The 14,826-nt window shown below is 42.3% G+C and overlaps 1 protein-coding gene across 1 annotated transcript; it reads right to left on the minus strand.

The window, feature by feature from the left end:
* Nucleotides 1-3,519: 3,519 nt before the first annotated feature.
* LOC138869334 (uncharacterized) lies at nucleotides 3,520-3,906 on the minus strand. The gene has a single exon (XM_070146948.1). The coding sequence runs from the start codon at nucleotides 3,904-3,906 to the stop codon at nucleotides 3,520-3,522; it is 387 nt and encodes a 128-aa protein (XP_070003049.1).
* Between the last annotated feature and the right edge of the window lie 10,920 nt (nucleotides 3,907-14,826).

Genomic DNA, 14,826 nt, shown 5'->3' on the forward strand with positions numbered 1-14,826 from the left:
AGGGTTTAAACTTTAAAGCCTCTGGCTGCAGTAACGATGTCGTTCTACCAAGAATTTTCTGCATTGAAATTGGTACTCAGACATTTTTTTTTCTTTTTTTCTTTTTTTCAGTTTTTAGATTACAGGCTAACTTTTTGGTAACCTTTTACTGCGGACAGATAAAGGGTTTTACTTAATTCTATCTACTTGTTATTTTATGTAATATATTTTCTATTTAAAAAATAAAAATGAATCAAAGAGATGTATCGAATTTAAATTTAATAGGTTCAACTATTATTACTATTGACCATGTAACTTTCATGCTACATCTACCACTAAAATGTCACGACCCCAATTTCTCACCTTAGGATGTTGTGATGGCAGAGACTAGGTAAGCCTAACATTTAATAATAACTTAACAGAAATAATCAACAGAAGTACTAAAGCGAGACTAATAAACTAATTCAAAACTTTCAAAATAGGATCTCAACAACACTCTTTCTAAAACCAGTGGAACTGAGTCATAAGCTCTACAGAATAATCTAGAATGTTACTACAACACTGTCTGAATAAGAAAAAAACAATAAAATTATAAGGAAGGTGACTCCGAGACCTGCAGACGCCGAGCAAGTATACCTTGAAGTCTCTGGAAGGCAGCTAACAGTCAATCACTAACGTCCAGGACGAGCATACGTATCTGGATCTGCACAAAAATATGTGTAGAGACGTAGTATGAGTACACCACAACGGTACCCAGTAAATATCAAGTCTAACCTCGGTAAAGTAGTGACGAGACCAGGTAAAGACACCTACTAGGACAAGAAAAACAAAATAGAAATATAATAACTAGATATAATGGAAAACGGAGAGATGAATAATTACGAAGCAATCTAATAATGTAAAGTAATGGCAGAATTGTAAGTATAAAGACAACAATAAGGAAGCAATGAATGGGAACCACAATAGTCAAATACAGAATAAACTTATAAAATAAGGAAGAATAAAAGCAACAAGAACAGTTCAACCAATAACTCTTTCCAACATGGGATGCACCACAAGAATCACAACCGAGGTATCGCCTCGTATACAACAAGAATCACAACCGAGGTATCGTCTCATATTCACATTTCTCAATTTCAATCATAATCTTTTCTTATACCGCCGCGTGAGCCTTACATATAGATAGTTTTGAAAACATATTTTTTCCAAAATAGCTACACGCATTTTAGCCCACCTTATGACGCCGCGTAGCTTCAAGTAATTCCCTTACTAGCAACACGCACATAAATCTCTCCTTATGCCGTCGCATGCACATTAACTCTGATCCTTATACCGCCGCATGTGCATCAATATCACAACACAATAACAACTCGCACCATAAGTGTATATATGCCACAACTTGCCAAAAATCAACAATATCAATATTTCCACAACAATAGCACATGGCTCAACCACAATGTGTACAAAAATATCAACAATAACAATAAATGTGAATTGCTCAATAAGGAAGATATCTCAACAATTAACAACTTCGTCTCAATGTGATAACGGCTTTCACAATTTCAACACAAATAACTTAACAAGAAGATATTTCACGAAATAATAACTTCCATTATAAGTAATTCAACAATTAAAGGTGTAACGAGGCAATATGGAAGACAATAACTTCAACTAAACATATAAGAGCAAAATAACAAGTAAGAGGTAGAACAAGTGTTAACAAAGTCAAATACGACATGTAAGGATAGACTAACACATGTAATAATAGATTAAAAATGAGAATTAACACATTATATGATAATTCAATTAAAGCATGGAAAGAGTCTAAATAACCTAAACAGGTCAAATACCACATATAACCCGTGTACCCACTCATCACCTTGCGTACACAGCTTTCACATAACACAAATAGCACAATCAATCCCAATTTCTAAGGTGGGTAGTTCCCCCATATAAAGTTAAGCAAGATACTTACCTCAACTAGGCCAACTCAACCCTCAGAAATAGCTTTTCCCTTAAAATTCAGCTCCACACGGCTCAAATCTAACCAAAATTAACTTAATATCATCAAACAACCCAAGAAAAAATAATTACAATAGATAAAGCTATGATCTTTACACTTTTTTAAAAAGTCAAAAAAAGTTAACCCGGGGCTCGCTCGGTAAAAATCCAGGCCCAAAGTTAGATTCCGACTACCCATAACTCCACGAGTCCTTATATGTGATTAGTTTCAAAATCTGAGTACTCAAATTCTCATTTTTCAAAAACTTGACAAAATTTCACCATTTTTCCTCTTTGATTCATATAAATTTGACGTTAAATGTGAGATATAATCATGAAATATAGTTGAAATTAATTAGAATCACTTACCCAAAGTTTGTAGATGAAAATCTCCTCTCCAAATCGCTTCCTACCGAGTCTAGGGTTCTAAAATGTGAGAAATGAGACTAAATCCCGACTTTTCTAACCTTTTGTTCAGTTGCAGATGTCGCAATTGTGACACTGGTTTTGCAATTGCAAAGAATGCCTCGCAATTGCGGCAACTGCCCAGCCTACATGGACTTCGCAAATACGACAAATGGGTTAGCAAATGCGAACCTTGTCCCTTTGCAAATGCGACAAATTAATCGCAAATGCAAACTACCCAGCTCAAGCCTAATCTTCGTAGATGCAAACAAGGTGTCGCAATTGCGATACCTGAGACCCCCCTGCTATGTTCGCAAATGCGAGGCTGGTGCTTGCAATTGCGACATCAGAGTACCAACACACTAGATATTCCTGTTTCCGTTCAAAACATCCCGCGACACGTCCGATACTCATCCGAACCCTCGGGGCTCCAAACAAAATATTCACACAAGTCTAAAAATATTATACGTACTCACTCGCTCAATCAAAATACAAAAATAACATCTAGAACTGCGAATCAGACACCAAAACGCATGAATTTCAAAGTAAATTTCAAGAACTTCTAGATTTGCAACTGAATCCTATCAAATCAACTCGAAACGATACCAAATTTTGCAGACAAGTTCTAAATAGCATAACAGATCTATTCCAAGTCCCAAAACCAAATTCCGAACGCAATAGCCAAAAAGTCAACCTGCGGTCAAACTTCTAAACTTTAAATTATCAATTTTCGGCAAAACAATACAAATCAACCTACGGACTTCTGAATACGATTCCGGGCATATGCCCAAGTCCAAAATCATAATACAAAGCTATCGGAGCCATAAAACACCATTCCGGGGCCATCTTCACAAAAGCCAACCATTGGTCAACATAAACAACTTAGGCTTTTAAGCCAAGAATTAAAGGGTCCAAATCAACCCGAAATCTTTTTGGACGAAACCGATCAACTCCGTAAGTCATAAGACTATAAATACACGTGAGTGAAGCATCAAAAGGGCAAACGGGATGTAATTACACAAAACGACCGGTCTGGTCGATACATTCTCTCCCTCTTAAAACAAATGTTCATCCTCGAACGTGCATAAAGACATACCTGAAGTAATGAAAAGGTAAGGATAATGACTCCGCATGTCATGCTCGGTCTCCCAAGTCACCTCCTCGACCGGATGACCCCTCCATTGAACCTTCACTGAAGCAATGTTCTTTGATCTCTTTCCGAACCTGTCTAGCCAAGATAGTCACCGGCTCCTCAATATAAGTCAAATCCTTGTCCAATTGGACTGAGCTGAAGTCTAATACATGAGACATATCACCATACTCCTTCCGGAGCATAAAAGCATGGAACACCAGATGAACTGCAGATAAGCTTTGTGGCAATGCAAGCTTGTAGGACACCTCATCAACTCTCTCAAGGATCTTAAAACGTCTGATATACCTAGGGCTCAACTTGCCCTTCTTCCCGAACCTCATCACACCCTTCATGGCTAAAACTCGGAGAAAAACTCGCTCTCCAACCATAAATGCTACATCACGAACCTTCCGATCAGCATAACTCTTATGTCTAGACTGAACTATACGAAACCGATCCTGAATCAACTTGAATTTCTCCAAGGCATCTCGAACCAAATCTGTGCCTAACAACCTAGCCTCTCCCGGCTCAAACTAACCAACTAGATAGCAACAATGTCTCCCATATATGGCCTCATAAGGAGCCATCTGAATGCTTGATTGGTAGCTGTTGTTGTAGGTAATACTACAAGCGGAAAGAACTGATCCCAAGAACCCCCGAAATTCATAACACATGCACGAAGCATATCCTCCAATATCTGAATGGTGCGCTGAGACTGCCCGTCTATCTGGGGGTGAAATGTTGTACTCAACTCAACCCGTGTGCCTAATTCATGTTGCACAGCTCTCCATAAACGCGGTGTGAACTATATACCTTAATCGAAAATAATAGATACTAGCACACTTGAAGTAGAACAATCTCGCGAATATAGATCTAAGCTAGCTGCTCTGAAGAATAGGTGGTCACTACCGAAATGAAATGAGCCGACTTGGTCAATCTATCCATAATTACCCATGCTGCGTCAAATTTCTTCTGAATCTGAGGGAGCCCAACAACGAAGTCCATGACACGCTCCCATTTTCACTCGGGAATCTAAAGTCTCTAAAGCAAATCGCCCGGCCTCTAATGCTCATACTTTACTTGCTGACAATTTAGGCACCGAGCCACATACTCCAATATATCTTTCTTCATTATCCTCCACCAATAGTGCTGTCTCAAATCCTGATGCATCTTAGCGGCACTCGGATGAATGGAGTACCACAAACTATGGGCCTCCTCAAGGATCATCTCACGCAACCCATTCACATTGGGCACACATAATCGGTCCTGCATCCGCAACACACCATCATTTGCAATAGAAACCTCCTTGGCATTGCCGTGCTATAATGTTTCCTTAAGGACAAGCAAATGGGGTTGTCATACTAACTCTCTCTGATGCGATCATATAAAGAAGACCAAGAAACCATGTAAGCAAGAACCTGTCTGGGCTCCGAAACATCCAATCTAACAAACTGATTAGCCAAGGCTTGAACATCCAGGGCTAGTGGCCTCTCTATTGCCGGTAGATATGCCAAACTGCCCAAACTCTCCGTCTTTCGACTCAAGGCATCGGCCACCACATTGACCTTTCCGAGATGATATAAAATAGTGATATCATAGTCCTTAAGCAATTCTAACCATCTTTGCGATCACAAATTAATATCTTTCTATTTGAACATATGCTGTAGACTCCGGTGGTTGGTATAGACAAAGGACACCGTACAAATAGTGCCACCAAATCTTCAATGCATGAACAATAGCTACCAATTCCGAGTTATGGACATGATAATTCTTCTCATGAACCTTCAGCTGTCGAGATGCGTAGGCAATTACCCTATCATCTTGCATCAACACCGCGCCAACCACAACACGTGATGCATCATAATACACAGTGTAAGACCCCAAAACCGTAGGTAACACCAATATTGGGGCGGTAATCAAAGTAGTCTTGAGCTTTTGAAAGCTTGCCTCACACTCCTCGGACTATTTGAAAGGAGCACCCTTCTGGATCAATCTGGTCATAGGTGCAGTAATGGATAGTAAACCCTCTACGGATTAGCGATAATACCCGGCCAAACCAACGGAACTCCGGATCTTAGTAGATGAGACGATCTGGGCCAACACTGAACTACTTCAATCTTCTTCGGATCTACTTTGATCCCCTCACTCGACACCACACGACCCAAAAATTCCACCTAATCAAGACAAAGTTCACACTTTGAGAATTTTGCATATAATTTCTTCTCCCTCAAGGTCTGGGGCACGATCCTCATATGCTGCTCATGATCTTTCCGATTACGGGAGTACACCAGGATTTCGTCAATAAACACAATGATGAATGAATCAAGATATGTCTAGAATACACTATTCATCAAGTGCATAAATGTTGCTGGGGTATTGATCAGCCCAAAAGACACCACAAGGAACTTGTAGTGACCATACCGAGTCCTGAAAGTAGTCTTCAGAATATCCGTATCCCGTATCTTCAACTGGTGATACCTTTACCGCAAATCATCTTTGAGAACATTTTAAACCCTGTAGCTGGTCAACTAAGTCATCAATGTACGACAATGGGTAAATGTTTTTCATTATAACCTTGTTCAACTGCCGATAATCAATACACATGTGCATATAACCATCCTTATTCTTAACAAATAACACCAGAGCATCCCGAGGCGACACACTAGGCTGAATGAAACCCTTATCAAGCAACTTTTGTAACTGCTCCTTTAACTCTTTCAACTCCGCATGGAATAGAAATGGGTTGAGTTCTCGGCAACAAGTCAATACCAAAATCAATATCCCTATCAGGAAATATGCCTGGAAGATCTATTGGAAATATATTTGGGAAGTCTCTCACTATTGGAACTGACTCAACGATAGAAGTATCAACACTGACATCTCTCACCAAGGCTAGATATGCATCACACCCCTTCTGAACCATTCGATGGGCCTTTAGAAAGGACACAACCCTGCTAAGAACATAACCTAATGTACCTCTCCACTCTAACCATGGAAAACCTGGCATGCCAGTGTCATAGTCTTGCGTGACAATCCAAAATAGCGTGATTGGGTTACAACCAGTCCATACCCAAGATAACATCAAATTTTACTATATTGAGCAACAATAGATCAACTCTGGTCTCAAAACCACCTATAAAACTAAACACGACCGGTACATGATAACTAGGGATTCTAGTCTAGTTTATGCTCATTTTTGCTTGAGTTTTGGACTAAAATATGTACAAGTATTCCCAAAAGCTAACTTGTTCTGCTTGTTTGCAGTGTTTGGTCAAAAGGAGATAAGGATGTCATAATCAACTCAAAAAGGAGTGAAACCTGCACAAGTTCAAAGCCAAGTCAAAGCAGCGCTACAACGGAAAATCCACCACGGCCGCAGAAGACTCACCGTGACCGTGGTCCTTTTATCGCGGTCCGCGGTGGAAAGGATCAGAGAGATACAAGTTGAGGCATTGCAAGTTACCACAGTCCGTGATGATTTTATGCGACCGCGGTACCCCTACTACGATAATGGTCCTTTTACTGCGATCTGCGGAGGAGAGATTCAGAGAGTCTGGAGTCTGAGCAAAATCTGAAGACCGCGGTCTGCGGTTGATTTACCGCACCTGCGATAGGCTTGATAAGTAGGATTTTAACATGTTTTATACCCATACTTGCCTGCGCTTTGAGTGTAAATTGCTACAAAATAGTCCCAAAAAGCTTACAGATTGCGCTTGATTGCAGGTTTAAGCTATAAAGTGACAAATCGTCAAAGATCGGCTCAAATTGGAGTGAAACCTGCTCAATTGCCAAAGATCAGTAGAGTGAAGACATTCAGAACTTGGCGCGGACCACACCATCATGTCATGCGGCCGGACCATAGAAGTTCAGAGACTGTGAACTTACAGCCATGCCCCATGCGACCGCGTCCCAATTCATGCGACCCGCGTCTTACTCATGCGGCCGCACAATTTTGCTATGCGGTCGCGTCCAATAAGTTTAGAGAGTATTATATTCCAAAAGCAAACCACGCGGCCGCGTCCAACTTCATGCGGCCCGCGCTCCCCCCCATGCGGCCGCACTCTATAGTCACGCGGCCCGCATCAGTGATGTTCAGAGAAGCTGCAAAACCTTTCATGCGGCCGCACAACAACTTTGTGTGGTCCGCGCCAGTTTTCATGCAGCCGCACCCCAACTTTGTGCGGTCCATATCACCATTTTCAGAGAGCAAGATTCAGAGGTCAAGCAACCTAGTGCGGCCGCGTGCGATCTTTGTGCGGTCCGCACTAACCCCGCAGGGGCATTTTTGTTCAGTTTTTCCAGCCCACTATAAATAGAACATTTTACCATTTTTAGATCAAGTTTTGTACAACTGACAGCTACTGCACTCGTGAGACTTATGTTTTGGCCTATATTGGGCATTTTTAGCTTAGTTTCATCATAGATTATTATAGTTTAGCATTAGCAATTAATTAATATGGTTGTTTCATCTTCTATTTCTTCATTTTCTGCTTTAATTATGTCTAGCTAAACCCATTAGCTAGGGTTGTGGCTCAACCCTAGTGTGGGTAATTAATGGGTGCTGCTTCTTACTGATAGATTGATATTGGGTGTTTGTTATTTGGGTTAATTTTATGGTTTAATTAAGGATTGATGGTTGCAAACATTGATTCTAGCTTAGTGGGTCTTGACCTTTCTTGAGAAAGAGAGTCTATGACCCCAGAATTGACCCAACAAGGGATTGGGGTGGATCCATGAGAAATGGTAGTCCCAATTAACGGGTTAAACCTCGAGAGAGTAATCACCCTACTTGAACCCTAGTTGCTTGGTCTAATTGGCCTACCCAATTGATCTCGAGAGAGTCAATTGGGCAAAGTCGCTCTCTCTACCGAGAGGTGTGAGAGTGAGTACAAATGTGCACGGTTATAACATTGATCCCAAATATGTCAATCTATTATTAGTAACCTTTACCCGTTAGTTAACCACCTAAGTGATGCCACGACCCTAGTGTCTTTCTCTATATTAATCACAACTTAGAACATACCATTTTAGAATAAATTAGAAACTTGTAGTTGATAATAGTAGTGATTAAACAAAAACCCAAAAAATGGTAGAAGTACAATTTGGAGCAAACACGCATTCCTAGTCTAAAAAATACCAACTCCATTCCAAGCTCCCTATGGAAATTGACCCCGATACCACTATTCGGGTAAAAGTATTAGCGCCCGCTCCTCCTACCGTTGTGTAAGGTTGAGTTCGCTGCGATCAACTTTCTGGCGCCGTTGCCGGGGAGCTTACGGTGTTGACTATTTGTGTAGCTAGAATTGTGTTTTGCTTCTCTTTCCTTCTTGTTTACTAATTTTGTTTGTGTCGAATAATCATGTACAATGGCTCTTAATGCAAATGACCCTCTCGGTAATATGATAGCGGGGGAGGAGGTAGAGGATCTAGAACAAGATGAGGTATTACCTCAACTTCCACGGAGAGGCCGACATGTCAATATAAATGCAAATGAGAACAACAACATTCCAGACCCTCCTCCGGCACTGCCGAGAGTGGCTCCCAGAGTTTTACCAAATCAAGGATACGCCAGTGCTATTGTTCCTCCCCGAATCCGAGCGGGGAACTTTCAAATCACAAATGTTATGCTGACCTTGCTCGAGCAAAGAGGTTATTTCACGGGTGCCTCCGATCAAAATGCCTACAAGCACTTGAAGGGGTTCGTGGATATATGTTGGGGTAGCAAGCAGACAAACATGTCCGAGGATGCGTTGAGATTGAGGCTTTTCCCGTTTTCTCTTCGGGGTAAAGCATTGGATTGGTTAGAAAGGCTCCCCAATCATTCTATTACAACATAGGATGAATTGGCGGACAAATTTATTGCCAAGTTCTTCTCTCCAAGTCATATGGCAGCTCTTCGGGATGAAATTCTAGCTTTCAAGCAAGAGCCAATGGAACCTTTGCATGAGATATGGGAAAGATATAGAACAATGGTGAAAGAGTGCCCTAATAATGATATGATCGAGGCTATGATTCAACAAACCTTTTATCGGGGCATCAACACCACAAATCAATGCATCGTGAACCAATTGGCCGGAGGGAACTTTATGAAACTTTCTTATCAAGAGGCATGTGATGTACTTGATGAAATGACCGACACCTCTTCGGCATGGCAAAGCCGAGCAAACGTGCCCCAAGGTGACCCCACGGTCATCCATTTGCACAAGGAGTTGCACGATCATGGCCAAGCTATCACCGAGCTTACAACAACTATGAATCAATTGGCAAAGGTGCAATTGCAACAAGTCTAAAACCCGCGCCAAGTCAACGCAATGGAAGGTGTTTCTATGTTGAAAAGGAGGCAAAGAGCACAACAACCTCAAGCTAATTGTGAACAATATGACAACAACAATGATGGTGGTGGTTATTCAAATGAGTGCTATAATGATCAAAGCGAAGAGGTCCAATATGTCAACAACTATTAAGGGAATAGAGGTAACTCTTCAAACCAACAATGGCGTCCTCAAGGTAATTGGGGCAATCAATAACAAGGCGGAGGTAATTGGAATAACAACAACCAAAACAACAATTGGGGTAATCAAGGCAACCAAGGAAATTGGCATGGTAATAATAATAATTGGGGCAACAACAACAATCAAGGAGGGTGGAACAATGGCGGAACCAAGGCAACCGGGGGCAAGGTTTTCAAAGGCCCCCCATGTACCAACAACCGAACAATCCACCCCCTTTCCTTCTCAAGGTCTGAGTTCGTCTGGAAGAGAGATGGGGAGAATTGAAAGCATGTTCGAGCAAATGATGAAAAAGAACCAAGATTTCGAGGCCCAATTAGCTTCGCATAACACATCTATCCGGAACTTGGAAGTGCAATTAGGCCAAATCTCTCAGTCTTTAAATACTCGCCCAAAGGGTGCTCTACCAAGTGATACGGTAGTAAACCCCAATGGTGGGCACAATAATCATGTGATGGAAATGACAACGCGAAGTGGAAGAGGCGGTGATGTGCATGCCTCAAGAGGAAACCAAGTTACGGTGGATGAAGATGAGTTACGAGATAATGAAATACCTTTGGTGGTTGAAGATGTAGTTGAACCAAATGTGAGAGATGATATGTGGATTGATATTCATGAGGTTGAGGAAGAAACACAAGAGGCCGTGAACCCGTCTAGGGAACACGTGATTGATATGCCCGAGCCGGTGGTGCCCAAAGCTCGAGCACCCTTACCTCGACCTCCTCCGCCCTATCCTAAACGGTTGGCCAAGCAAAAGGGTGACAACCAATTTAAGAAATTCATTGAGATGATGAAGAGTTTGACTATCAACGTGCCTTTGGTGGAGGCACTCGAGCAAATGCCGGGATACGCAAAGTTCATGAAAGATTTGGTTACAAAAAAGAGATCAATAGAGTGTGAGACAATTAAGATGACCCATCAAGTGAGCGCAATTGTACATTCTATGGCTCCGAAACTTGAGGACCCCGGTGCATTCATTATCCCATGTACCATTGGAAGTGCCGACTTTGCAAAAGCCCTTTGTGACTTGGGGGCAAGTATCAATTTAATGCCATATTCGGTCTTCAAGACCTTGGGAATCGAACAACCTCGTCCAACTTCTATAAGGCTTCAAATGGCGGACCGGTCAATGAAGCGACCTTTGGCGATTATTGATGACGTCCTTGTTCGTGTTGATAAGTTTATATTGCCGGCCGATTTCGTTATCTTGGATTGTGAGGTGGATTTTGAGGTTCCAATTATCCTTGGAAGACCTTTCCTAGCTACTGGGAAGGCTTTGGTAGATGTCGAGGCGGGAGAGTTGACCTTCCGTGTTGGTGATGAAAAGGTGGTGTTCCATGTATGCAAATCTATGAGGCAACCGAATAGCACCGAGGTGTGCTCGTTTGTTGACATTGTCACGGCGGTGATAGTGGATGACACAAGTGCAATGGTGAAATGTTGAAGACCCACTTGAAGCCGTTCTCTTGAACATGGATGTTGATGATGATGCTGGGAGAGTTGAATGTGTAAACGCTTTGCATGGTATGGGCTCATATTCTTGTGAGCCTAGGAAGTTATCTTTGGATCTTGAGAATCGCAAAACTCCCCCAACCAAGCCATCTATTGAGGAGCCGCTGGTGTTGGTGTTGAAACCACTTCCTCCTCACCTCAGGTATGAATACTTGGGCCCTAATTTCACTTTGCCTATTATTCTTTCGTCTTGTTTGACTAACGTGCAGGTTGACACCACTTTGGCGGTTCTACAAAAGCGCAAGAGGGTAATTGGATGGACATTGGCGGATATACGGGGCATAAGCCCCGCCTTTTGCATGCATAATATCATATTGGAAGAGGATGCGAGGCCCTCACTTGAACACCAAAGGAGACTCAACGAAGCTATGCAAGAAGTGGTCTAAAAGGAAGTTATCAAGTGGCTTGACACCGGTGTGGTGTATCCTATTTCTGACAGCTCATGGGACTTCTCCGGTGCAATGCGTACCGAAGAAAGGCGGGATGACTGTGGTAACCAATGCCAACAATGAGTTGATTCCTACTCGGACGGTGACATGATGGAGAGTTTGTATGGACTATAGAAAGCTTAACAAGGTGACTCGAAAGGATCATTTCCCGTTGCCGTTCTTCGACCAAATGCTTGATCGTCTTGCGGGTCGGTCATTCTATTGCTTTTTAGATGGGTATTTGAGGTACAATCAAATTCTCATTGTCCCAGAAGATCAAGAAAAGACGACCTTTACATGTCCCTACGACACATTCGCATTTTCGAGGATGCCGTTTGGATTGTGTAATGCACCAGCGACCTTTCAACGATGTATGATGGCAATTTTCACCGACATGGTGGAAGATATATTGGAGGTCTTTATGGATGATTTTAGCGTGGTGGGAAACTCCTTTGAGGAATGTTTGACAAATTTGGACCGAGTGTTGGCCCGATGTGAAGATAAAACCTAGTCCTCAATTGGGAAAAATGCCATTTTATGGTAGAAGAGGGTATTGTATTGGATCATAAGATTTCGAAGAAAGGTATTGAAGTTGACAAAGCCAAGATTGAAGTCATTTCAAGGTTACCTCCCCCTACTTCTGTCAAAGGGGTGAGGAGCTTTTTGGGGCACGCGGGTTTCTACCGAAGGTTCATCAAAGATTTCTCTAAGGTAGTTAATCCGTTATGCAAGTTGTTAGAGAAGGAGGCCAAATTTGTTTTTGATGAGAAGTGCATGGAGGCTTTCGAGCTGATAAAACACAAGTTGACAACAACCCCTATCATTACCGCACCCAATTGGAGCTTGCCATTTGAGCTCATGTGTGACGCTAGTGATGTTGCGGTAAGGGCGGTCTTGGGCCAAAGAATCAACAAGATGTTCCATCCGGTGTACTACTCAAGCAAGACGATGAATGAAGCTCAAAGAAACTATACAGTCACCGAGAAGGAATTGCTAGCTATTGTGTTTGCCATGGAAAAGTTCCAACCGTACCTTATGGGGGCCAAAGTAATTATCCATACCGATCATGCCGCCCTTAGGTATTTGATGACCAAGAAAGATTCAAAAGCAAGGTTGATGATATGGGTGCTTCTTCTTCAAGAGTTTGATCTCGAAATTGTGGACCGCAAAGGAAGTGAAAATCAAGTGGCGGACCACTTGTCCCGCTTGGAAGAAGAGGGAGGCCTTCTGACGGCCTTGAAATCAATGATGCGTTCCCAGATGAACAACTCCTTGCGGTATCTATGCATGATATCCCGTGGTTTGCTGATGTGGAAAATTATCTTGTGACCGGTATAATCCCGTATGAGCTCTCTTCTAACCAAATGAAGAAGCTCAAGCGGGATAGTTTGGATTATTATTGTGATGAGCCATATTTGTTCAAGATTTGCACCGATGGTGTGATTCGCAGGTGTGTCCCGGAAGAAGAACAATTGAGTATTTTGGAGGCTTGTCATTCCTCTCCCTATGGTGGCCATCATGGCGGGGTGAGGACGGCTTCTAAGGTGCTTAGTTGCGGTTTCTATTGGCCCTCATTGTTTAAAGATGCCGGTGATTTTGTCAAGAGATGTGATGAATGCCAACGAACCGATGGGATTTCTAAAAAAAGGATGAGATGCCTCTCAACACAATTCTAGAGGTAGATATTTTTGATGTGTGGGGTATCGACTTTATGGGGCCGTTCGTGAGTTCTTGTGGGAATACCTATATCTTGGTAGCGGTTGATTATGTGTCGAAATGGGTCGAAGCTGTCACTTTGCCCAACAACGAAGCTCGAAATGTGGTGGCATTCTTGAAAAAGAGTATCTTCACAAGGTTTGGCACTCCACGTGCTATCATTAGTGATGGTGGCTCTCATTTTTGCAATCGGGCTTTTGATTCATTGCTTGCCAAGTATGGTGTAAATCACAAGGTGACCACTCCTTATCATCCTCAAGAGAGTGGCCAAGTTGAGGTTTCCAACCGAGAGATCAAGAATATACTGTCCAAAACTGTCAATACCAATAGGACCGATTGGTCGAAGAAACTAGATGACGCTCTTTGGGCCTATCGGACAGCTTACAAGACCCCGATTGGTATGTCTCCGTACCAATTGGTGTTTGGGAAAGCTTGTCATCTTCCGGTGGAATTGGAGCATAAGGCTATGTGGGCCTTGAGAAAATTGAACTTAGAATGAGATGTCGCTACGAATCTCCGGGTTGAGCAACTCAATGAGCTAGATGAGTTTAGATTTCATGCCTACTCCAGCTCGTCCTTGTACAAGGACAAGATGAAGTATCTTCACGATAAGTATGCCCGGGGGAAGGAATTCAAAGTTGGTGACATGGTTCTTCTTTTCAACTCCTGGTTGAGGTTATTTCCGGGAAAGCTTAAGTCTAAGTGGAGTGGTCCATTTGAAGTTGTCGGTGTAACCCCATTTGGTGCTATTGATCTCAAAAACAAAAATGGTGAAGTTTTCCGGGTCAATGGGCATCGTGTCAAGCATTACTTGGGAAAGTTTGATGACAGTACCATGGTGGAACTCATTCATTTGAAGTGACTTTGATGGTAACAGCGTCGTGCCGCGACGTTAAATCAGGCGCTTCTTGGGAGGCAACCCATGTCTTTTTCTTTCTTTTTGATTTCTGTGGTACATTAGGATTTTTGAGCTAATGGTTTGTGAGATGTTGCAGGAATTGCGATTGAACCAGTGCAAAAACAACTGTGTAAAACAACAGTCTCTGAACAGTGACCGACGCGGCCGCAATCCCACTTTGCGCGGTCCGCACCGGCCAAAGAAATTATTGCCAAGTCTCTGAACTGTGTTCTCGCGGTCGCGTCC

This window comes from Nicotiana sylvestris, chromosome 1 (genome assembly GCF_000393655.2).
Source record: "Nicotiana sylvestris chromosome 1, ASM39365v2, whole genome shotgun sequence".
NCBI classification, from domain to species: domain Eukaryota; kingdom Viridiplantae; phylum Streptophyta; class Magnoliopsida; order Solanales; family Solanaceae; genus Nicotiana; species Nicotiana sylvestris.